Raw genomic sequence first — 25817 nt, 5'->3', positions numbered from 1 at the left:
TTAAATTTCACAATGAAATCTTTAATTGTAAACAAAGCAAATCATTATTTCAAAAAGGGGCAAAACTTTTTAAATATAGATATGCCCAGATATCAATTCCAGCACTGAAACATGCAGAGCAGTAAAAGACATACATTTCCCCCCTTAGACCTATTTATTATTTTCCATGTGGAATAAGCTTCCTCTATTAACGCAGCATCTGCTTTAGTGCTGCATTTCAAAGGTGTCAAAACAAGGCATCCCTATCAAAAATAAACTGGCTTTCAATATTGAAAGAGACATTCTTCCTTTCATAGAAAAGGGGTTTTTTTCTACCTAGCAAATGCTAATAACATTCAGTACTATGGTATCTCCAAGATGCTCTTCTCTTAAGGCTTCTAGCTGTAATATAAATTCAAACCATCAGAAATGATATTCAAACAGTAAAATATAAAGGATAATATTTGAACATGCCCACATTATATTATCCAGTGACCAATAGCTTGTCTTTATTCTAAAACTGCACAGACTACTCCCAAAATAAATGAATTAAATAATTTAGTGCACTGAACATTCTAATCTTCCTAACAACATGAAAACCAGAACAGAAAACAATTCTCAAATTCAACCCGCCCAGAAAATAAGACAAAAGAGATCCAACACACATTTTCCATATGAATTGGCTTTGTGAAACCAATTAAAAGAGCAAGACATACAAGCCTCATTAATTTGAAGTGATTCTGTTTTACATCACAGGGTAGCCTGTTGGAAAAAGAAAATGTTTAGCTTCTTTTCCCGATATTTCAAAACTCATTCTGGCTAATAATAATAATAATAATAATAATAACAACAACAACAATAATAATAACAACAACAACAACAATAATAATAATATAATGATGATTGGCATACGCTATACAACTATCATACCTGGCACTTTCCAAAAACATTTCACTGGTCTGAAAAAACAAGATTATTTGCACACATTTATTAACAATTAAAATTAGCTGTGCGGGATGATGCTAATCCAGAATTGAATAGAGGTAGTCGACTTATGATCATAATGCCCATTTACAATTGCAAGTCATAATGATTGTAAAACGGATCAATCATGTGACTGAGCCAATTTTATGGGTTTCTTTGTGGCAGTCATTAAGCAATCACTGCAGTTCATGGGATGCTGCAAGTACCAGAAATGCAACTACGTCACTGCAAAGTGATCTTTCAAACTTGACTCTGGTCGCACGTCTCCTTTTTCAACACTGCCATAAATTCAAACACAATTGGAATTATTTTCAAAAAATAGATCTTTAAATTGGCTAAAAATAAAGCCATTTTCCAATTTGAGACATAATGAGTTTTTTGTAATTCTTAAGAAGGATCTATTCTAGAGCAATATTTAAATTGTTGGATTCCATGACCAAACATGGACACTTCATGATATGGCTGGGATATGCACACATGGCATCCCAGCTTCAAAAATATTGCTCACGTGTTATTCAACTGCCAACTCTCTGGCCCTTTTAGGCTTTAAGCTTTTAACATCCCTACTTGAAATCGGAATCTCAGATTGCTCCATTTACTTCTGGGCTCTAGTGTAGACATTGTAAACAGAGCTGTTGCTTATACAAGGCAACCCAGCTAAGAGCCATACTGAATAGATTAAAACAGTGATGGCAAACCTTTTTTGGTTCGCATGTGTGTGTGCTAGTACACACACACATGCCTACACCTATTTCCTCCCCCCATGCAGGCACACATACACCCACGCTGCCCCCCTGCACATGTGCAAGTGTGCACAGGACTCACTGTAGCCTGGGATGGTGAAAAAATGACTAAATGGGCAAACCAGAAGTTTGGAAAAAAGAACTTCCGTTTTGCCTGCTGTGCTGTTTTTCACACTCTGGAGTCTTCAGCGAAGCTTCTTGAAGCCCCGGAGTGCAAAAAAGAGCACAACAGGCAAACCAGAAGTCCTTTTTTCCAAACCTCCGGTTTGCCTGTTGGGCGGGTTTTCACAATCTAGGGCTTCAGGGAAGGTTCACTGAAGACTCCAGAGGACAAAACAGCCTTCTCCAAGACCAAAAGTCAGTTGGCTAGCGCACACATGTGCACTGGAGCTGACATACGACAATGCCTCGTATGCCCTCCGATATGGTTCCGTGTGCCACCCATGGCACGCATACCATAGGTTCGCCATCACTGGATTAGAATATTACATGTAAAGGTGATGTGTCAGCTGAGTGTTTATTTTTTGTACTTACCACATTTGTATTTTATTACTATATTTCATCTATTATACTCAAGATGAGATCCTGTATTTTACTTTCATTTTGTGAAATAATGAGTTAATAAATTATCACTACTACAATAATTGCTTCCCAAATTACACCATAAACACACTTACCTAGGATTTTAAGTAGCTGCAAGGCCACAAAATTCTTTACTTTTTCATGGTCTTCCAAGCCAGAGGGATCAGGCTTGATCCAAAGGAACCCACTGAAAGGTGATGGATAATTTGGTATCATCACTTGATACGAGAATTGCAACCAGTCTTCTGGATTCCTTTGCACACATTTTGTAAAGATTACAGGAGGGCCCAGCTGATGCAATTCACACTGCAGTTTTAAATAATCCATTACACTGGCTCTTGCTGGTAACATACGGCAGTCTATAGGCCTGGAAGACACTTGAGGAAAGACACTTCTGTTGCTTGATCTGAATGGCAGGTCCTTTCGATTACCTGGAACGGAGACATTATGTAGCTCCTGTTTAATAATAGGTGTTAGCCAAACCACTTCAATTTGATCTCCACAGAGACACAAGCTACCTGCATAAGACAAAAAGTAATGCATATCTGAATTTCAATATAGATTGCTCTGCATTTGGTTAATATGGCTAACTTCAAGATAGTGGCATCAGAGTTTACACGTACCCCACTGATTCTTCCTTGGCAATACATAGGTTCTTCAAAAATGGATGGGGAACTATGGCTCTTTTATGATTTGTGGACTTCCAACTCCCAAAATGCCTGAGCCAGCAATTCTGGGACTTGAAGTCCACAAGTCGTAAAATCTCCATATTCCCCAACTCAGTCTAAATGATCTTGAACAGAAATGGCAAAACCTTTGGCTTGGCCTGTTACAAATTCAGAAAGGGCCTATCTTGAACGATGATGTATCACCTCCTGCTTCCAACAAGAGACACAATTCATAAGATAGTAATATCATTTTATTGCATAAAAATCAATTCTTGAAGCACAATAAGATTATTTCTTTAAGTAAACACAAGTAGGAGAGAGTTAGTTTCATTTCAGCAGAGCAGACAAGCACAGAAGGGACCAGAGAACTCAGAGTGGGCTGAGCCACACCCAAGCTTAAGTTTCTTAAGTTTTCAGTTTTGATTCTCTGCACAGACTCAGAAGTGTTTAGCTCCCATTGGCTGACTTAGTTCCTATGCCTATTCATTGGTTAACTTTGTTAACATGGCTCTCCCAGTTCATGAATATCTTAATAAGTAATACTTCATTTAAATTTATCATTTAATACTTACTTGTAAATGTCTATATAAGGCAGCTCTAAGTCAAAGAACTCTTGTGCGGCCTTTCAACCTCCAAAATAACAGAAAACCATGTTCTCACATGCTTTTCAGAGGCTCCAGAGGCTGTGCAAGAGCAAGGCCCTCTTGCACAACTTCTAGAGGGTCTAGCGGCCTGGCATGTCACCTGTGATACACATTATATAGGTTCACCATCATTTTTCTAGAAAACAACTATGAAAATCTAGTAACCAGGACAACAGATAACTTTTGCCAACCCTGTCCAATATTTTTTCCTAAGTAATGAAGAGTTAGTTTGCTAAATTGTTCCCAAACATATTTATTTTGTCATCATACATTTTGAAGAAACAACAAATGCAAGAGATTTATTATACTCTATTCTGGGGGAGGGGCGCTTAATTTCAACCCCATATATGAGGTTTAAACAAAGTTAATCCAATTATACTAATCTTTTGCATTTTACTATCAAACCTTTTTTTCCTAACAGGTACAGTGGTACCATTACTTAAGAACTTAATTCGTTCCATGACCAGGTTCTTAAGAAGAAAAGTTTGTAAGTAGAAACAATTTTTCCCATAGGAATCAATGTAAAAGCAAATAATGCATGCAAACCCATTAGGAAAGAAATAAAAGCTCGGAATTTGAGTGGGAGGAGGAGGAGGAAGAAGAGGAGGAGGACAGTCGCTGCCGAAGAAGGTGAGGTGAGGGGAAACCAAAAAATCCCAAACTTTCCAGTACAGCACATGACAAGAATAATTGGTTCACAGAACATCATGAGCAACATTCTTTTTCTGTTATGGCAAAACATAAAACAAACCTTCCACAAGATTTTTCTTGGCTATTGCAGCAGCCTGGTGGGAAATGTATTTCACCTCTGCCAGCTGCCTCTTCTCCCTGAAAGGGCTGGCATGTAAGGAGATGCTTTGGAGTCCTGGGGTGAGTTCCTGCAGCATTGGCAGAAGATGGCTCTTTTTCACTGAGGGTGCCAAACCATCAATGCAGAGCTCACATTTCTCGGTACTTCTACAAACCAAAATGGGGGAGCCAGACTGGATTTCAAAGTTGTTGAGTAAAGCAATTGCCTCCTGGGCGTTTCGACGGTTCATATATTTAGCATAGGCAAAGCCACGGTTAAGCCCACTAAATGTCATCATGAGACGAAATTCATAAAGCCTCCCTACGTTTTGGAAGAGAGGAATAAGTTTATCCTCATAGATATCCTGAGGGATTTTTCCTATAAAAACCTCTGAACCGGGTGGTGGGGCATAACCAGCCCATCCTATGGAAAGAACAAGGAAAAGTCACATTATCGACAAAGTATTTTCACTTCTCTGAAATATTTAGGGAAATGTTCCTTGTTTATACTGTATTGATTTGTAATGCATGTAGACAACCTTTTTGCTGACCAAGAAACACAATTAATCCCTAGAAGAGGACTAAAGGCATATACATATAAGCAAGGCATATACCGTATATACTTGAGTATAAGCCGAGTTTTTCAGCCCCCAAAATTTAAGGATTTAAGGAGGAGAAGGAGGAGGAGGGCAGCTCTTTCCTTTCCTCCTCCTCCCCCGCGGTTGTAGGCTATTTTGGCTCTCCTCGCCTCATTTCCCTGTTGCGTCCCAAGTGGATCTCTTTAGAAAATCTGCTTCCCTGCACAGCACATGGGGCAATAAATGGAGGCGGAGGAGAGAGCCAGCAAGCTAAAGGGTGGGAGGGACCAGGACGGCATGAACTCTCTCCAGGCTTTAGAAGCCTCCAGCCGGAGAGAGAAGCAGATTTGTTAAAGAGATCCACTTGGTAGGGAAGGAGGAGGGCAGCTCTTTCCTTTCCTCCTCCCACGCAGCTGTGGGCTATTCTGGCTCTCCACCTCCTCCTTTCCCTGTTGCGGTCCCAAGTGGATCTCTTTAGTAAATCTGCTTCCCTGCACAACACATGGGGCAATAAAGGGAGACGAGGAGGAGGGAGGATCAGGAGTGGGAGATCAAGCCAACGAGCCAGCTAGCAAGCTAAAGAGGGGGGGGGAGGGAAACAGCATGAACTCTCTCCAGGCTTCTAAAAGCTCAAGTTTAAAGAGCCCTGGGTTAGGGTTAGAAATGCAAGAGTCTTCAAACCTGGAAAAATTAGGGCTTGTGGACTTCAACTCCTACTCCTGAAGTAGCATGGCTGGTGCAGGAATTCTGGGAGTTGAAGTCCACTAGTCTTAAAACTGTCAAGTTTAAAGACCCCTGGGTTAGGGTTAGAAATGCAAGAGTCTTCAAACCTGGAAAAATTAGGGCTTGTGGACTTCAACTCCCACTCCTGAGGTAGCATGGCTGGTGCAGGAATTCTGGGAGTTGAAGTCCACTAGTCTTAAAACTGTCAAGTTTAAAGACCCCTGGGTTAGGTTTAGAAATAGGTTTTAGCTTGGTTGCTGATTGAGCTACTTTTTTTACTTTTTACTTTATTGTTATTACCAGATTGCTTTCATTTACCCTCTTTTAAATTTACAGAGCTAATTTTGGTTTTCTTTAAAATAAATATTCTAAAACATTTAATCTACTGATGTCTCAATTAATGTAATTTTATTGGTTTCCATTTTTATAAGTTACCAGTAGCCACTGCATTTTCTAACCTCGGCTTATACTCGGGTCAATAAGTTTTCCCAGGTTTTTGTGGCAAAAACTGGTGCCTCAGCTTATACTCGGGTCGGCTTATACTCAAGTATATACGGTATATCAAAGGCAAATTGTGGCATATAACTAAAGCAGCGGTCCCCAAACTATGGCCCACGGGACGCATGCAGCCCGCTGAGGTCATCTAGCCGGCCCGCGGCAGCACACAAGATTTTACACATACACAATAAGCTCCCGAATCTCCTTTACACTCACCACGAAAAACAACCCCCCACACAGCCTTTTCCAAGGCTGTGCAACTGAGCCGGGCGTTGGAATTGGGGGTGGGGAGTGACAAAAGTGCGGAGGCCGGCGAAGGTTTTTCTTATTTTGAATGTAACGCGTGCTTGCGCACACGCTCTCCATCTCCCTGCCAGCCCGCAGGAGGGGGCAGGACACGCCCCTGTGTGCTGCCGGTGCCAGCCCGAAGATCGTGCAGGGGCACAGAAAGAAAGAAAGAGAGAGGGACAGAGAGAAAGAAATAGAGAGAGAAAGAAAGAGGGAGAGAGAAAGGAAGAGGGAGAGATAGAAAGTGAGAGGGAGAAAGAAAGCAAGAGAAAGAGTGAGAGAGAGAGAAAGCAAGAGAGAGAAAGAGAAAGAAAGCAAAAGAGAGAGAGAAAGCAAGAGGGAGAGATAGAAAGAGAGTGAGTGAGAGAGAGAAAGCAAGAGAGAGGGACAGAGAGAAAGAAAGAGAAAGAGATAGAGAGGGAGAGAGAAAGGAAGAGGGAGAGATAGAGAGTGAGTGAGAGAAAGAAAGCAAGAGAAAGAGTGAGAGAGAGAGAGAAAGCAAGAGAGAGAGAAAGAAAGAAAGAAAGAAAGAAAGAGGGAGAGACAGAAAGAGAGTGAGAGAGAGAAAGAAAGAAAAAGGGAGAGATAGAGAGGGAGAGAGAAAGGAAGAGGGAGAGATAGAAAGAGAGGGGGTGAGAGAGAGAAAGAAAGAAAGAGAGAAAGAAAGATATAGAGAGGGAGAGAGGAAGGAAGAGGGAGAGATAGAAAGAGAGTGAGTGAGAGAGAGAGAGAAAGAGAGAGGGACAGAGAGAAAGAAAGAGGGAGAGATAGAGGGAGAAAGAAAGGAAGAAGGAGAGATAGAAAGAGTGAGTGAGAAAAAGAAACCAAGAGAAAGAAAGGGAGAAAGAAAAGGAGAGGAAGAAAGAGTGTAAGAGAGAGAAACTCGGCAAGGAGTTGGGGACTTGCTCCACTTCGCCTCCTCCTCCTCCTCCCCAGGGCAGCATTAAGAAAACTGCAGGGTTTTTTTTATAGTCCAGCCCTCCAACAGTCTGAGGGACAGTGAAATGGCCCCCTGTGTAAAAGAAACAGGAAAAAAGTCACCAACGCCACTGCTGGCTATCCAACCATATATTAATGCAAAATTAAATTACAGTACAGTACTAGGTTTTCTAAGTTTTCTACTGACCTGGTGGAGGGCCACCATATTTTCTCTGCCCATTGATCTGCACTAGCTGGATTCCAGTCTCTTTCACCCAAGTCAGAAGGGCAGCTTTATTAGCCTGGTTTATTTTTTCACTCCACATTTGAGGTGGTATCTAGAATAAATACAAGTCCAGTGTAGTAACTAAGTGTTGAAGTAGAACTTTACAACTATCTTGGGGACATTTCTCCCCCAAGTATTTCCGTTGCAATTAATTGCCTTTATTTTAACACCACCACCATTTTATGTAACCTTTGTGCCTACCGTTCCTGTCCTAATGTCTTTTTTATCTTTTCTATCTCTACTTTATACTTATATTATGTTAAACATACTACAATACAATGCTATATTTCTATGACAAAATAAATAAATAAATAAAATAAAATACTTCAGGGGCATCATCTTTCAATCTTGTATGCAGTTAACTCATTGCAAAGATTAGCAAATCCGCAAGGGAAAAAGCTTCTGCAGCCTAATGTCTAGTTTAGTGTTTCCCAACCTTGGCCACTTGAAGATATTTGGACTTCAACTCCCAGCATTCGCTGGCTGGGGAATTCTGGGAGTTGAAGTCCAAATATCTTCAAGTGGCCAAGGTTGGGAAACACTGGATTTGTTTACTGTATTAGAATACAATAATATTCTATTATTATGGAACCAACCAACTCAACATGGAACTTGAAAGAATTACTAGAGGGCGGCAAAATTGAGCGAAAGGCGGGGAATTTCATTTGCTCTCCACGCTCCGTTTCATGCATTTGCTCTCCACGCCCTCTTAACTAAAGCGGGAACGTAAAGCACGAGAACGGTGTGAATTTGCAACGCTGTGTTCCTAACTAGACCCGAATAAAAGTCTGAATAGCAATATTAATATAATACCGATGTGTAATTATGTATTGGTCAGTAAACGCATTGAAAGCCAATAAAGCTGAGATTAAAACAACAACACCTCACATGTTAGGCTAAACAGCGAGTTTACTCCCACGGGGCTCAGTCCCCTGAATTATTTGCTGCAAGGCACTAAAATCAACGCCACCGAGTACCTGGGTCTCCAACTTGCCATTCATCTTTGCCCCAAACGAAGACTACTTCCACACGCCTCTCCTTCACTCGAGAGGTGTGTCGGCACCTTTTGTACCGGATCAGAATGAGGGAGTCTCCTGATTGGCCAGAATTAAGAGCTTCTCCTCTAGGCCGGGTGGGTCACTCCTTAGGGTTTCTTTGGCTGGTTTAGGGCTAATTAAGAGCGCGAAGGCTGAGGCACCGGCGAGCCCGAGCCCCTTTCGCCTCCCTGGCCTTCCTCGTCCCTAGGAGGGTCGGTCAGGTGGGAAATATCTCTTGCCGTTGTGGCGGCGGGAGCTTTGCACGGGCCGGGTGCGAGTAGTTTGATGGCGCTTCCCTTCAAGCTTGGGGTCCAGGCCAAAGTTACCGGCTGCTGGAAAAGAAAAGGGCAGGACAGCCACGCCTCTCCCGAGTTTCCGGGCCAACTTCCCTTCTGCAAAGGAAAGTAGATCCTCTTCATTTCCCATGTTTTACAGCACGTGGCCATACCGGGTGTTGTGTTTTGTCAAAACCATTTGAGACAGTCACACTATTTCTATGCATGATTCCCCGTTAAGGCACTATGAAACCAGATGCACATTACCAATTATTTTTAGTGCCCCACACAGTAATGAAAAAGATTCAGGAGACTAGTGATTTTGATTTCTCACAAATTTAAAGCCTTCAAATATCGATCACATTTGCCTGTGTGAACTAAGGCCTAGTAATCCTGGAACCAACCGTCTGGGTTGTAAAAAAGTGTGTCTAAGGCTGGAATCCTCTTCAGTAGCAGAAGTTTTATATACTGCTCAAAAAAATAAAGGGAACACTTAAACAACAGAATATAACTCCAAGTAAATCAAACTTCTGTGAAATCAAACTGTCTTAGGAAGCAACACTGATTGACAATGTATTTCATTTTGTTGTCAGCACCTTCAACTTTGTACAGAACGAAGTATTCAATGAGAATATGTCATTCAGATCTCAGAAGTGTTCTTTGAGTCTTCCCTTTATTTTTTGAGCAGTGTACCAAACCCACAGCTCACAGCTTTTTGTCCCTTTATTGCAACTTGCCTGGCCCTGCTTAGTAAATCTTAGGGATGACTAATGAAAATGGAAGATTCAGATGGTAAATTTTAATTCCAAGTCAAGGACTTCTTCCTTTTAGATAGGCTATGCAGTAACAATGTTGTTAAAAACCCCAGAATCCATTCTTGGCTGTATCTAATATTGATGGAAAGCAGGGAACAAAACGTTTAGTTTAGATCCAGCAAGTAAGGACGTAGCAGTCCCTTCTCCCCACCTTTTGTGCACTAGGCAAGTGTCCAACCTGGGTGGGCCCTTTAAGAGATGGTAAGTGCTTGTATCTTTTTCCTAGGGCAGTGATGGCAAACCTTGAGAATGAGTGTGCACTATCGTGCATGTTTTGAGTGCCCGCACCCATAATTCAATGCCTGGGGAGGGCAAAAACAGCTTTTCCCCCCAGGCCCTCGGGAGGCCAAAAAGGGCCTGTTTCCTAACTTCTCTGGAAGCCAGGAGATGGTAAAAATGCCCTCCCCCATCCCCCTGGAGTCTCTCTGAAAGCCAAAAACGTCCTCTCAGAGCCTCTGGGCTAGCCAAAAATCAGCTGGCTGGCACACACATTCACACTGGAGCTGAGCTAGGGCAACCACTTGCGTGCCAGCAGTTATGGCTCCGCTTGCCACCTGTGGAACCCGTGCCATAGGTTTGCCATCACTGCTCTAGGGCCTAGAAGAAAAATGCAAGAAAACCAGCCATTAATTCGTGCAGGTGGAGGGGCAGGTGGGTGGTTACAAAACTACCCACCGAGGCAAACACTAGAGTCCAGCCTTTGGTGGGGAGAAAACTGAGGCGTCTTGGGAATGGTGCCACAGCAAGATAAAACATTCCCCATATACATTTTGTTTTCCCAGCAAAGTAGCCACATTCTGTTATCTAAGATGGCACTGACGAAGGCTGCCTCGGTGAAATGTTCTCAAATAGTTTCTTCATTTTCTACTATTCTCTGCAATTCTCAACTGATTTCATACTCAAGAGACCATCTGCTAAGAATTAAGGAACATTTCTTTAAGGAGCAGCTCTCTGCAACTTCACCCCGTCTTTACAAACATGGAGATTTTAGCACAGGATAACTATGGATCACCAAAAACAAATGCAGGCGGCAGAGATGAAAGGTAAAAGGGCAGGAATTTTAAAGGGACAAGGGAACAAGGAAATTAAAACAAACCCGTTCCCTTCAATCTTTCTTACCAATTTATGTTCACTTGCCAATAAGATGGGTGAAATACTGCTTTTAAACAGATGCAGTTCTGATTTTCACAAGGCATCTGCTTTATGCTTTACTGAAACCTGGCTAAATGAGTAAATTGATGATAATAATATGCATATACCAGGGTTCCAGATATTTCTTATTCTCGAGAGATTAATTCTTTCTTAATATCTGCAGTTTACATCCATCCACAAGCATCTAAAAAGGTACTAGGAACTCTAGCTGATCAGATTATGGAGGCTGAAGCCAAATACTCTGACTCACTGGCCATTATTTTGGGAGATTTAAACAAGGCAAACTTAAGAGATGAGCTACCAAAATACTTTTAACATGTAAACTGTCCCATCAGAGACAATAATATCTTGGACCACTGCTACACAACACTAAAAGATGCTTATTGTTCCTTACCAAGAGCAGCTGTGGGCCACTCTGATCATTACATGATTCACCTTGTACCTGCTTACAAACAAAGATTTAAAGCCACAAAACCAACAATTAAATAAGTGAGGACTTGGACTGAAGAAGCAAAGTTAAAGATACAGGCTTGCTTTGACTGCGCAGACTGGAATATTTTAAAAGACACCTCTGCAGATCTAGATGAACTCACAGATACTGTAACATCATATGTCAGCTTCTGTGAAGACCTATGTGTACAAACCAGGAACTTGCAATTACACAGTAACAATAAACCTTGGTTCACAGCCAAACTTAAGCAGTTACATCATTCCAAAGAGGAAGCCTACAGAAAAGTTGATAGACTGCTGTACAATCAGGCCAGAAATATATTAACAAGGGAGACCAGAGCAGCAAAAAGTAACTACTCTGAAAAGCTAAAGAATCAATTCTCAACAAATGAACCAGCAAACATGTGGAAAACTCTCAAAAACATCACCTGTTACAGAAAACCACCTTCCCAAGCTGAAGGAAATCAGCAACTGGCAGATGACCTGAATGTGTTCTACTGCAGGTTTGAAAAGAAACCACAACCACATCTCCACAACCTCCACCCCAGACACACCAACAGCAGACAAATCTTCTACAACTGAACCCATCCCATTGGGTTTATAACCCCTAGTGATCACAGAAAAGGAAGTGAAAGATGTATTTCACAGACAGACGCCTGGAAAAACACCAGGCCCAGACAAGGTAATTCCTTCTTGCTTAAAAGTCTGTGCTGACCAATTGGCCCCCATCTTCACCCAAATCTTCAACAATATGCTAGAGTTGTGCTATGTTCCTTCCTGCTTCAAATGCTCTACTATCATCCCAGTGCCGAAGAAGCCCTCCATCAAGGAACTGAATGACTACAGACCAGTTGCTCTAACATCTGTAGTTATGAAAACCTTGGAAAGGCTAGGGATGTTCCACTTGAAAACCATCACAGATCCATTGTTAGATACCTCCCCCTGCAACTTGCATACCGAGCAAATAGATCGACAGATGATGCTGGTATTATGGCTCTACACTACAGCCTACAACATCTTGAATCTCCAAAGACTTATGCCAGGGTCCTTTTTATAGACTTTAGTTCAGCATCAACACCATCATACCAGACATTCTCTTAATCAAACTAAATCAGCTAGCGGTGCCTGAACACATTTGTAAGTGGATCACAAGCTTCCTAACAGACAGGAAGCAGCAGGTGAAGCTAGGAAAAATCACATCAGATACATGTACAATTAGCACAGGGCTCCCCCAAGGCTTTGTACTCTCACCACTTCTCTCTGTACATCAATGACTGCATCTCAAACGATCTATCTGTTAAAGTACTTAAGTTTGCAGACGATACAACAGTGATCAGATGACTCATTCAAGACAATGATGAATCTGCACACAGATGGGAAGTTGAACAACTAACCTTGTGGTGTGATCAGAAAAATCCAGAACTGAACAAACTCAAAACCATAGAAGAAACCCTTCCATCCTTCCACCTCTCACAATACTAGACAACACAGAATCAACAGTAGAGACTTTCAAATTTCTAGGTTCTATCATATCTCAAGACTTAAAATGGTCACCTAACATCAAAAACATCACCAAAAAAAGCACAAAGAATGTTCTTTCTGCGCCAACTCAGGAAGCTCAAACTGCTGATACAGTTCTACAGAGGAATCATTGAGTCTGTTATCTGCACCTCTATAACTTTCTGGTTTGGTTCTGCATCCCAACAAGACCGACACAAGCCAAAAAGAGGGCTGTGAAAATATTTACTGAACCCTTGCACCTGGACATAAACTGTTTCATCTCCTACTCTCAAAACATCGCTACAGAGCACTGCACACCAAGACAACTAGACACAAGAACAGTTTTCCCCCTGAACGTCATCACTCTACTAAACAAATAATTCCCTCAACACTGTCAAACTTTTTACTATGTCTGTACTTCTATTTCTACTAGTTTTTGCTCATCATTCCTATCACCCATTTCCTCCCACTTAGGACTGTATGACTGTAACTTCTTGCTTGTATCCTAAGATTTTTATTAATATTGATTGTTTCTTCATTGCCCTATGACAATCATTAAGTGTTGTACCTCATGGTTCTTGACAAATCTATATTTTGTTTATGTACGCTGAGAGCATATGCACCAAGACAAATTCCTTGTGTGTCCAATCACTTTGCCAATCAAGAAGTCTATTCTATTCTATTTTTCTATTCTATTCTATTCTATTCTGCATGCATGCTTGCTGGCAAGGCAAACGCCAGCCCCTATGCACTTTCAGCTTCTTTCACTAGCAAGGGAAGCAGATTTGAAGAAGGTCGCTTCTGCTTTTGGGGTACACCATGGCTTTCTCTTGCCCCTCTAAGATGGGCTGCTTTCAACATGGACAGTTAAGTTTGTGGTTCTTAAGAAAGGCAATATTCCCGACAGTTACTTCAGGTTCTCGATAGCTCTGCACCATCCATCCAGAAAAATACCTGTAAATAGAAATGAAACCGGGCAGCAGGGTAATGAGCAGCCAACATTGTTTCCTTTCTCACTCCACTTTCTAAATTGGGGCTAATTGTGTTGTTATGTGCAACTATGCCAGCTACCTCTCCCCATCACGATTGCCTGCGCCAGATTGGTGGAGATGGAGGGAGCCTGCGTGGGAAGTCGGGGGCGGGACCTTCCCCTTCCCAGTCTTTCAGGAGGCAGACATCACTTTCACCTGTTGCATCCTGCTTGGCCCTGCTTTGAGCTCCATTCTCCTTGTAATGCTGGGTTCAGAGTGGGGCCAGGAAGGACACAGTGGGACGCATCCCTTTTGGGATGGCAGGGCGCTCTGCTACCCCTAAGAAGGCGTGCAGGAGCGGCCCAGTAGCTCTGCACGGCAACCGCTGTGTTCCCCCCTCCCCCTCTTGAAGCCGCTGTCCACCCCATCCGCCACTGCAAATTTTTATAGCCCTCCAGAATTTGTGGGTTTGAATTTTTCAGAGTTTGAAAGGTTTCGGAGAAGGGCTTCAGGGCAAAATAAATTAACTGGTAAATCCCCCCCCCCCCATTTCTACCATGTTTATGTCCAACTGTTTTATGAAGTTTCCAAGGTAGACTTGCTAAAATATAACAGGCAGAATACCCTTTTAAGATCTCCGATCAGGATAACTGACCATATTTGAGTAATGTTAGGCTGAATGTCTAGTACATTTCATAATTTTACTTAAGTAGAAAAGATAAATGCAGAAAACATGGGTTGAAACAAGTTTTATTGATGTAAAATCATAGATTCAGAATACCAATATTTTAAACACTGGAACTGAATATTGAAAATACCAGCCTTCATTTGCTTTGAACCATAGTTCCCTACTCTTTAAGACTTAAGCTCCTTGATCTTGTAAGATTAAGTGGCTTAAAAAAATAAATTATAGTTTTGAAAAAAATGATTTGTCACATTTATGAAGAATTTTGCTGATCTTTTCTAATGGAAATCCAGTATTTCTAGAGAATATGTGTTCGCCTCTTGATTTCTTCCACAAGCTTTCTTCTGCAAATATCCACCTGCAAAACAAAAGTAGGCCTTAAGGTGTAAAATAAAAATACTTTCTCAATACTTTTCTCACTTTACTTTAAAAGTATCACAATATAACATTTATATAATCTCCATCATTTCCAAGTAAATTTTTATTTCATGCAGCAAAAGACATGTCAAAAGTCAGATACAGTTTTAATTACAGTTTTTAAATGCTGCATTTTAAAGGGGGAGCTGTGCTGGTCTACAGTAGCCAAATATTAGAAAAAAACTGTTAGCATCTTTTCAGACTACCACATCTTATTAAAAGGCTCATATAAACTGCTCATGCATCAGATATATGGAGAGGTATATATGGATCGAAACTGGGATATGGGGTGGTGGGGGAGAGAGAGGAAGAGAGGAAGCCAGAACACAGGGTGCTTAAGCAGGTTACAAGTGAGGCAGGTTACAAACAATTAGCAATTTGTTGGGATCTCCACAAACACAGTAGATTTTTTAATATATTACAATTGCTGCAAAAGCATCTTGTTTCTCCCCCTTCCCAATTTAAACATCAGTTTAAAAATCAACTTAGTCATTCCATTCCATTATATACCCCAATTTAATTGATCCTACAAAATCTGTATCTTATAAGGATATTTTATATCCAGACGGACCAATAAAATCTAGAGAAGAATTGGAAACTCAACATATTAAAATTGACTGGTGGACATACACCCAAATCAGATCTAGATACACTAAAGGTACAAATGGAGTGGGTATAGAAAAATTCTATAACACACTAGACAAAATTCTCTTGGGTCCAGATAAAAAAAATATAACAAAAATGTATAATTACTTTTTGGAAAATGATAATCCGGGAGAAATAGTAAAAGAACCAATGTGTCAACCTGCGCTGGCTGCTGCTGCTGCATTCTTTGCTTGGTTGTCGTAGAGACGGGGAGGGGTAGATATCAAGGGGGGTTGGGAAGTGTGCAGGAGGAGAAAGGTTTTGTTAGGATAAGTTTCGATTTCCCAGGTGGCGGCGGAGACCGTTAGACGGGCAAATTCCTGACAAGCCCAGGAGGAGCAGCTTGGACCACCTAATGCGTCTGGACAATGGAGATTGGGCGGATGCCCAAAAGGGGGGGTGGAAAAGCGGGTTTTAGTATGTGGGGTACATGCCATTTTCTTCAGACTTTGCTTTGCTTTCGATGCTTCAAGTTCTGATTTTGATAAATTCACTTCGAACTTTTAATAAAAGGACTCTGAATTTTGTTTGTCTGAATTCAGACCGGCAGCCTTGACACAATGTTAGCATGGGCCAAAAACATAGGCCGAAACATCCATTTAGCAGAATGGGAGAAAACTGTGGCCTATAAGGAGAATTTCTATAAAATTTTCTATAGATAGTATTTGCCTCCTTCAAGAATCGCTAAAATGTTCCCAAAATATGCTCTAACATGTTGGAAATGCAGTAAAGAAACCGGCTCTTTTTACCACATGTGGTGGACGTACCCTAAAGTACAACGGATGTGGAAGACCATATACAACTGGCTAACTGAAATTACTGAAAAGGAAATAGAATTTACCCCAGAGGGATTTCTACTTGGCATTTGGGGAAAAAAAATACCCTAAGCATGTATTATACCTAATTACACACATAATTACTGCTACCAGAATAGTTTATGCCCAGATATGGAAAAGCAAAAATATACCCGCAGAACCTCAAATCATAGAAAAAATATACAGATGTGTGGAATTAGACAAGATGACTAGAGATATTAAGGGAACAAAAGAAAATAAATCAATTAAAATAAAATTGGTATAAATGGATTAAAAAAAGATACACGATAGAAGAAATGTAAGCCTAAGATTACACTTGTACTGAATCAACGGACTATCTCACCATAAGGTTTATTATGCAATAGGGGTTTATGTTAAAAATTCTTCTTCTTTTCTCTTCTCTCTTTTTCTTTATTACTAATACATATCAACCAAGATTGATGTAATCTCCCTGTTTTTCCCATCATTTGTTTTTATCTATGTGCTATAAAACCCCCCCACCAAGAATGTATACAAAAAACGGGTAACAATCTGTAAGTAGATATATTTTTACTTGTAATAAAAAACCAAAATAAAACATTAAAAAAAAGTGTTGCCTTTGTCATGGTCAGACCATTTTCTATTGCAGCTTCCTGGCTCCAATCCTCCCCCGCAGCGAGGCGGAACCGACCAGGTGGTTCCGCCCCAGACACCTGATGGACCAAGAGGGCTTTCAAAGGGCGCTTGGGGTTATACCAGATGCACTCGTCCACAGTTTGGCAGAGTCTCTTGCCGTGGCCTGGAATAAGGCTGCGACGGAGGCTCTTGACCTGATTGCGATGTTGCGACCTCTCTATGGCACTAGACCCCGGAGAGCTCCTTGGTTTACCGAGGAGCTCCGGGAGCTGAAACATCAGAAGAGACATCTAGAGAAGCGATGGAGGAAGAGTAAGTCCGAATCCGATCGAACACTTGTAAGAGCTCATATTAAGACTTACAAAGTGGCGCTCAAGGCGGCAAGATGCGCGTATCATGCCACCTTGATTGCATCAGCGGAATCTCGCCCGGCTGCTCTGTTTAGGGTGACCCGCTCCCTTCTTAATCAGGGGGGAGTTTGGGAGCCCTTGCAGAGCAGTGCCAAGGATTTTAACACATTTTTCGCTGATAAAGTCGCTCGGATCTGGGCGGACCTCGACTCCGATTGGATAACAGAGTCGACTGACAACGAGTCAGTCGAGGTGACTGGGGCCCGTCCTTGTCCATCTGTCTGGGAAGAGTTTGATCTGGTGACACCATTGGAGATGTGAGTTCTGCCAACTGTTTACTGGATCTGTGTCCCTCCTGGCTGGTTTTGGCCAGCAGGGAGGTGACACGGAGCTGGGTCCAGGAGATTGTCAACACTTCTTTGGGGAGGGAGTCCTTTGCCGGCTCCCTACAAGGAGGCACTTGTGCACCCCCTCCTCAAGAAGCCTTCCCTGGACCCAGCCATTTTCAACAACTATCGTCCAGTCTCCAACCTTCCCTTTATGGGGAAGGTTGTTGAGAAGGTGGTGGCACTCTAGCTTCAGTGGTCCTTGAAAGAAGCCGATTATCTAGGCCCTCAACAGTCGGGTTTCAGGCCCAACTACAGCAGGGAAACTGCTTTGGTCGCGTTGATGGATGATCTCTGGCGGGCCTGGGACAGGGGTTTATCCTCTGTCCTGGCGCTTCTTGACCTCTCAGCGGCTTTTAATACCATCGACCATGGTATCCTTCTGCACCGGCTGAAGGAGTTGGGAATGGGAGGCACTGTCCTTCAGTGGTTCTCCTCCTACCTCTCCGGTCGGTCGCAGTTGGTGTTAGTGGGGGGTCAGAGGTCGACCTCTAGGTTTCTCCCTTGTGGGGTGCCTCAGGGGTCGGTCCTCTCCCCCTTGCTATTTAATATCTACATGAAACTGCTGGGTGAGATTATCCAGGGGCATGGGGTGAGGTATCATCAGTATGTTGATGATACCCAGCTGTACATCTCCACCCCATGTCCAGTCAACAAAGCAGTGGAAGTGATGTGCCGGTACATGGAGGCTGTTAGGGTCTGGATGGGTGTCAACAGACTCAAACTCAGCCCTGATAAGACAGAGTGGCTGTGGGTTTTGCCTCCCAAGGACAATTCCATCTGTCCATCCATTACCCTGGGGGGGGGAATTACTGACCCCCTCAGAGAGGGTCTGCAACTTGGGCGTCCTCCTTGATCCACAGCTAACATTAGAGAACCATCTTTCAGCAGTGGCGAGGGGGGCATTTGCCCAGGTTTGCATGGCCTCACTTTACATCCTGACTTCTTTCAAAGTCCCCCCCCCCCCCGCCCACACAGTCAGGGGCCACTGAACAGGTGCTGCTGTGCATTGTGATCAAGGGTTTCCTTCCTGTCATTTTTTTAATTGTACCTTTGAGTGAATGTTGACTCTTGGTGACTCCCTGCACCAGTCTCTGCAGTTTACTTGGCAAGATTTTGGGAAGTGGTCTGCATTTGCCTTCTACTTAGGGCTGAGAGAAAGTGACTGGTTCAAATTTGCTTAGTTGGCCATCTGCCATTTTATTTTCACAAAACGTAATATAAAATTTTACCCTGAACCATTTTATAATAGAACTTCCTCGGCTTCAGAATGTTTTTTAAAAAATTATAATGACTTAATCTATATGTGTACAGTGATCCCCCGTTTATTGCGTCCCCAACCATTGCGAACAGGGTACTTCGCTATTTTTCAACCCGGAAGTCAAAAATACCATCTACGCATGCGTGCCGGGCACGCATGCGTAGATGGCAGCGGCTTCCCTGGGTCTTCCCCCTCTTGCTGGCGTCAGCGAGGAGTTTCCCCACCGCCCACGCAAACTCCTCGCTGCCGCTCGCCCGCCCTTCGCCTGCCCACGCCGTTCGCTCCCCCCTCTTGCTGTCGGGAGGGCGAGAAGCCCTCCCCAGCACCCGCTCGCCCGCCCTTCGCCCTGGCGGAGAAATTCCAGCCCCCACCTGGTCCCGCCCGCGGCTCGGCTTCCCTGGCTGCTGCTCCGGTCGCCCGATCGTCTCCTGCCTCCCGTGCCGATGTTCCCTGCCAAGCCTGGCTCGGATTCCCTGGCTGCTTGGCCGGGGGGAGGGCTCGGCCGAAAGGAGCTGGAGACGCAGAGCTGAACACACCCCTTCATCCCCAAAGGCCGGCCTTTTTGTCTGGGAGGGAAGATGACGTGCCGGTGGCACAGGGGCGAGGGGCGGGAGGCAAATCGCTGCGTCTCCAGCCCCTTTTGGCCGAGCCCCCCCCCCCTCCGGCCAAGCAGCCAGGGAAGCCGAACTGGGCTTGGCGGGGAACATCGGCACGGGAGGCAGCTTCTGCCGGACATGGGCAATGGGCGGGACAGAGAAGCGGGGAGAATCAGGAGGCTCCTTTGGCAGCTGGGGGCTGCCTGGCTTTGTTGTTTTGGCTGCAGCGGGTGCCAGGCAGCCTCCAGCCGCCAAAGGAACCTCCTGATTCTTCCCGCTTCTCTGTCCCGCCCATTGCCCGTGTCCGGCAGAAGCTGCTGCCTTATTGCTCTTTGCCGGCGGGATGCAAAGTGCTGGGGTGGGAGGGTGTCCTGACAGCCCCCCCACCCATATGCTTCGCCTCCCGCCGGGCAAGAGCGCTCGGGTGGCAACTTCTTCTAGATACGGGCGATGTCCACGCTCTCTCTCGGCGCTTTCGAGCCGAGTCCGTGAGCGAGTTCGCTCCCGGACTCGGCTCGAAGGCGGCGAGAGACAGCGCCAAGGAACGGGCCTGTCCACGCTCTCTCTCGGCGCTTTCGAGCCGAGTCCGTGAGCGAGTTCGCTCCCGGACTCGGCTCGAAAGCGCCGAGAGACAGCGCCAAGGAACGGGCCTGTCCACGCTCTCTCTCGGCGCTTTCGAGCCGAGTCCGTGAGCGAGTTCGCTCCCGGACTCAGCACGAAAGCCCCGAGAGACAGCGCCAAGGAACGGGCCTGTCCACGCTGTCTCTCGGCGCTTTCCAGCTGAGTCGGGGAGCGAGTTCGCTCCCGGACTCAGCACGAAAGCCCCGAGAGACAGCGCCAAGGAACGGGCCTGTCCACGCTGTCTCTCGGCGCTTTCCAGCTGAGTCGGGGAGCGAGTTCGCTCCCGGACTCAGCACGAAAGCCCCGAGAGACAGCGCCAAGGAACGGGCCTGTCCACGCTGTCTCTCGGCGCTTTCCAGCTGAGTCGGGGAGCGAGTTCGCTCCCGGACTCAGCACGAAAGCCCCGAGAGACAGCGCCAAGGAACGGGCCTGTCCACGCTGTCTCTCGGCGCTTTCCAGCTGAGTCGGGGAGCGAGTTCGCTCCCGGACTCAGCACGAAAGCCCCGAGAGACAGCGCCAAGGAACGGGCCTGTCCACGCTGTCTCTCGGCGCTTTCCAGCTGAGTCGGGGAGCGAGTTCACTCCCGGACTCAGCACGAAAGCGCCGAGAGACAGCGCCCCCCGGACCCCCAACCCGGGTTTGGGGGGCTGCTAGGAAGCCCCCCATGCCGGCGGCAAACAGCCGCGCCGCCCCCAATCTTCGGCTCCTCGCTAGCGCTGTGGGAGTAAAAACACCGTCTGCACATGCGCAGACGGTGTTTTTACTTCTGCATCGCTACTTCGCGAAAACCCGCTCGTTGCGGGGGCTCCTGGAACGGAACCCTCGCAACGAGCGGGGGATCACTGTATTTTAATTTATTTAATTTCAGTATACACAGACAAATTCTTTAATTTTAAAAGGTAAAGACAAATCACAAATTAATCTAGGAAAATGTAGAAAATGCCCAACCATCCAAAACAAGAATATTCCTAGAATCTTGACATTCCGATAGATCAGTTATTAACAGAGATATAAAGATTAATTTTGTTTTAAAAGTATTCATTCATTCATTCATTCATTCATTCATTCATTCATTCATTCATTCACTCATATTTGTATGGCGCCCTTCTCCAAAGATTAAAAAAAGGAAGCAAACACAAGCCGAAGACAGAAACAAACAGTCTGGAGCATATCCTTCCTTATCACATACTCAGAAATCAACAAACTTTCTACTGCCTCCTACTACATAGCTCCCACTGACCGATAAGGGCCCGCAGGGCTGGTCTTCTCCGAGTCCCGTCCGCTAAATTAGTGTCAGCTGCCAGGTCCGTGGGGCCTTCTCTTACAAAAGTCATTGTAAGTCCTGGAACAGTCCAAATCAAACAACACTCGTCCTTCTCCAAACGGATAACTCTCACATGCTCTCTCTGCAACTCTGGTCATTTATTAGCCCCATTAGCCTAATTGCCCCATAACCCCATTAGCCTAATTGCCTCAGCCACAGGTGTTCTCTCTTATCTCTGGCGATACTTAAGCAGTTGGTTCCTTCTAGCCATGAGCCTGTGCATTCTGGCACCAATCTATTGATCCTCCACCTCCGAGTCTGATGACCCACTAATGGGGTCATTCACTAATGGGCTGGCTGCATCCATTTATTATTATTATTATTATTATTATTATTATTATTATTATTATTATTAATTAGATTTGTATGCCGCCCCTCTCCGAGAACTTGGGGCGGCTAGAACTCGGGGCGGCTCTATCTGATCCTTCTCTACCTGATCCTTCTTCTCCCCCACGTCTGACCTAGGTACTGACTCCTCGCTGTCAGAAGCTGATGGCAGTAAAACAAGTCTCTGGGAAACTGAGGATTCTCCTAAGCCAACATCCAAATTCCCCATTGCAGGAGCTGGCCCAGAGCCAACCACAACAATTTATATGTTTTAATCTTTGTTGTGAACTGCCTAGAATCCCTAAGGAGATGGGCAGCATACAAATTGAATTAAATAAATAAATAAATAAATAAAATAAACAGTTAAATAAGAGAAACCAGAACAATCAGCCCAGATAATGCAATAAACTGAGCCAGGAAAGTCAATCAGAAATGCGTACTAACTAGCTGTAACAACTCATTAAGATAGTCAGGACAAATCACAGAGTATAGTAACTATTTTGGTAATGAAATATCTGCAAGAAGAAAAATAAGTTCACAGACCACAAAAAATATAATTATTCCTACTTTTGGTTGAGTATTTAGTCTCATATCAAGGTACAACTGTACAATAAAATGGCAGGCATACCTCTTCTCTAGTAACCACATCACGCAATTTGACAACTTCATCTTTTAACTCTTGTTCTCCCAATATAGCAACAAGAGGAATTCCCGTTTCCTCACAGTACTGTAACTGGTTTAGTAGTTTGGGATTTTTCTTATAAAGTATCTCTGCCTGCAAAAATGTAGGGGGAAAAAAGAAAAAGTTAATACATCATGATGGAAACAACCTTTCATTCTAGTTCCAAAAATTCTGTTCCTCATTGGAGTTCAAAAGCAACATGAGAAAATATTATTTTACTGAAAGAGTAGTAGATCCTTGGAACAAACTTCCAGCAGACGTGGTAGATAAATCCACAGTAACTGAATTTAAACATGCCTGGGATAAACATATATCCATCCTAAGATAAAATACATGTGCATTATTTAGCCTATTTAGTCCAGGGATCGGCAACCAGCAGTTCTGGAGCCGCATGCAGCTCTTTGTCGCATCCACTGATTGTTAAGTTTTTCCAAGGTAGTACGGGCTGATTTCATCTACCTGTTTGCCCCAGGTGACTCCTGGCACGGCTTGAGAAGAGATTTGCTCCCCTCCCAGTCACTCCTCACGCGGTTGGCCCTGCTTGTCACCCCAGGCACTCCTCACATAGCTTGAGAAGAGAATCCTCACATGGTTGGCCCATCCATCCACCACCCCCTCCTCGCTTCGTTGGATAAGACAAGATGAAAAGAAACTCCTAGTCACTCCTTGCCTCGCCAGAGAAGAGAAGAGAACTGCAATTCCTCATCTTGACAGAAATCAAAGTCACTACTGAGTGAGAAGGTAAGTAAGGGATTCGTTCCATGCTTGGCCAAAGGGTATGTCGGCTAAAAGTGGGGGAATGTCACATTTGCCTTCAGGTTAACTCCCAATACCACCAGGCTTGGCTGAAGGGCAGCCCTAAATACAGCTTGGCCCAACCAGGCTTGCGTTGCCTTTGGGCTAGCACTGGATACTGCCAGGCTTGGGCGAAGGGGAGCCCCTCCTCAATATGGCTTGGCCCATCCCCCATTAGCGCTGGGCTTGCCTTGCCTTTGGGCCAGCCCTGGATACCACTGGGTTTGGGTGAAGGGCAGCCCTCTGATGGCCCAACCCCCATTACTGCCAGGCTTTCCTTGCCTTTGGGCCAGTTCCAGATACCACCAGGCTTGGGAGAAGGGCAGCTTGGCCTAGCCCACACTTCTGCTGGCAGAAGGGCAGTGGGGGAGATGTGGATATGGCCTGGAGTTGGACAGAGTGCTCCTGAAGTGGACTTGTGCTTGCCTATTCGCAGCAACCAGCATTCCGCCTCCGTGAGAGTGCCTCATGGCCTGCCCAACTCCATGAGGTCTTTAGCTCATGGCTTGCCCAATGCCTCAGAATCAGGGAGAGGTAGATAAAAAGAGAGGGAGAGATACATGGGGTGGGGGAGTGGGAGAGATCACCAGATGTGAATCCCACCACTGATCACAAATGCCAATATGCAACCCCCCCCAATAAGTGATTTATTGAGCTCCCCCCCCCCCCCCCCGCTGTAGGCCATGAACACCATAGATAAATGCAAGGAAAGAAAAATGTTGGAAGTAAACAGAACGTTTAATGGTGCATGGGAACAGTCATTTGCTTTCACTGACAAGACTGGTTCACTTGTATGTTTAATATGTGGTGAGAGATTGGCAAACAGTAAAAACTGGAATGTTTCAAGACATTTCCAGAATAAACAGTCAGCTTTTGCTGAAAAATATCCAGAAGGAGATGAGAGGAAAAAAAGCTATTTCAGAATTGATGCGGAAAGTCGATCAGAGCAAAAATCATTTCAAGAAGTGGATGAAGTCAGCAAATTCAACTACATACATACTGTATGCTACCTTTGTGGCCGCCCAGGAAATAGTCAGGCTCAGGAAGCTATTCACAGATGGAGAATATATGAAAGAATCTTTTCTTAAGATTTCAGAAGATCTATTCTTTAAAAACAAGCAGGAAATTGTGTGGAAAATCAGAGATATGCCTCTCTCTGTGAAAACTGTCAAAGACAGAATCATAAAAATGGCAGAAAACATCACCAGACAATCGTCTGTGATGGGTCCAAAGACAAAGGTGATATTGAACAAATAGCACTCTTGTGCTGATATGTGACCTCTGCTGGACCACAGAAAGAAATGATTGAGTTGAGTACAAGGCCTACTAATGGGGCACAGAGTATACAGGAGTGAAGAAGGGCTTTGTGCTTTTACTGAAGAAGTTGCTGGGTAGGAAGCTGCATCCTGCATCAAAAGACATTGTGTGCCCAAACATTCCCTCTGGAATGCAAAGGTAATGAATGCTGTCAGATTGTCAATACAATAATGCCAAAAGCTTTAAATCACTGTCAGTTCTATTTGCTGCTGGACGAGCACATATTCTGATCTCCTTCTGCACAACCAAGTCCATTGGCTGTCCAGAGGGGAAATGTTGAAATGCTTTGCTGCATGTCTGGAAGAGGTGAAAACTTTCCTGGCTAGCAAAAGCCTGACTTTTCCTGAGCTGGAATGGCTACATTTGATGGTGGATATGACGGTGCACCTGAATACCCTGAACACAGCTCTTCAAGGGAAAAGAAGCACAGCCCTGCACATGCTGGAGGCGGTTTTGGCATTTGAGCACAAGTTGACATTCATTGCCACAGACTTACACTGTTTCACTTTTCCTTTTTGAGATAGTACAAGGAATGGCTAAAACCCAAACAACTATGTGCAAATGATGAGGGAAGAATTTTATTGCCAACAAAGGAGAGGGGCGGCATACAAATCTAATAAATACTTAAATACTTAAAAATATAACAAAGTATTGAGATGGCACTTTTGTTATTGACCAAATACTTATTTTCCACCATAATTTGCAAATAAATTCGTTAAAAATCAGACAACGTGATTTTCTAGATGTGTTTTCTGATGTTAGCGCTCATGGTTGAGGTCTGCTTATGATGTTAATTACAGGCTTCTCTCATCTTTTTAAGTCGGAGAGCTTGCACAACTGGTGTCTGACTAAATACTCCCCCCCCCACTGTATGCATCAAATACAAATAAGAAACAATACTACAGTAAATTCTACAAACAGATAGTAGATTTAAAGTTTGTTAAAGTATGTTTATTAGGGGATTCAATGCAGTGGTAGATCCAAAGAAATATTATAAAACGGGGGGGAAATATGGAAGGAGAACATTATCCAATAATTTAACAGGCATGGGGGAATTAAGACATCTCCCCCAGGCTTTCTTATATTTTATGTTTGGTATGT

At 44.0% G+C, this 25817-nt stretch overlaps 2 protein-coding genes across 2 annotated transcripts in view; both read right to left on the bottom strand.

Moving 5' to 3' along the window:
* Positions 1 to 9141, bottom strand: DND1 (DND microRNA-mediated repression inhibitor 1). Its single transcript, XM_070746886.1, has 5 exons — positions 8658 to 9141; positions 7603 to 7732; positions 4352 to 4813; positions 2384 to 2806; positions 1 to 741 (listed from the first exon to the last, which is right to left on the bottom strand). The coding sequence occupies exons 1-5, from the start codon at positions 8679 to 8681 to the stop codon at positions 725 to 727; spliced, it is 1056 nt and encodes a 351-aa protein (XP_070602987.1). The 5' UTR covers positions 8682 to 9141; the 3' UTR covers positions 1 to 724.
* A 5473-nt stretch (positions 9142 to 14614) lies between these two features.
* HARS1 (histidyl-tRNA synthetase 1) overlaps positions 14615 to 25817 on the bottom strand; it is a 63901-nt gene continuing 52698 nt past the window's right edge. Inside the window, exons 12-13 of the mRNA XM_070746885.1 lie at positions 22551 to 22697; positions 14615 to 14923 (exon numbers count right to left, since the gene is read on the bottom strand). Of these exons, the coding sequence (XP_070602986.1) occupies positions 14864 to 14923; positions 22551 to 22697 (207 nt within the window). The 3' untranslated portion in view covers positions 14615 to 14863. The remainder of the gene's footprint in view (positions 14924 to 22550; positions 22698 to 25817) is intronic.

The sequence above is a fragment of the Erythrolamprus reginae genome, chromosome 3 (assembly GCF_031021105.1).
Source record: "Erythrolamprus reginae isolate rEryReg1 chromosome 3, rEryReg1.hap1, whole genome shotgun sequence".
NCBI classification, from domain to species: Eukaryota; Metazoa; Chordata; class Lepidosauria; order Squamata; family Dipsadidae; genus Erythrolamprus; species Erythrolamprus reginae.
This window is presented reverse-complemented; position numbering and strand designations above follow the sequence as displayed.

Excerpts from the sequence above, each read along its gene's own strand:
- DND1 (XM_070746886.1), bottom strand. The coding sequence starts at position 8,681 with ATGAATGGCAAGTTGGAGACCCAG. Across the intron at positions 7,733-8,657 it reads ATGGCAAGTTGGAGACCCAG|ATACCACCTCAAATGTGGAG; the intron begins GTACTCGGTGGC and ends TATTTATTCTAG. Across the intron at positions 4,814-7,602 it reads ATATGGTGGCCCTCCACCAG|GATGGGCTGGTTATGCCCCA; the intron begins GTCAGTAGAAAA and ends TTCTTTCCATAG.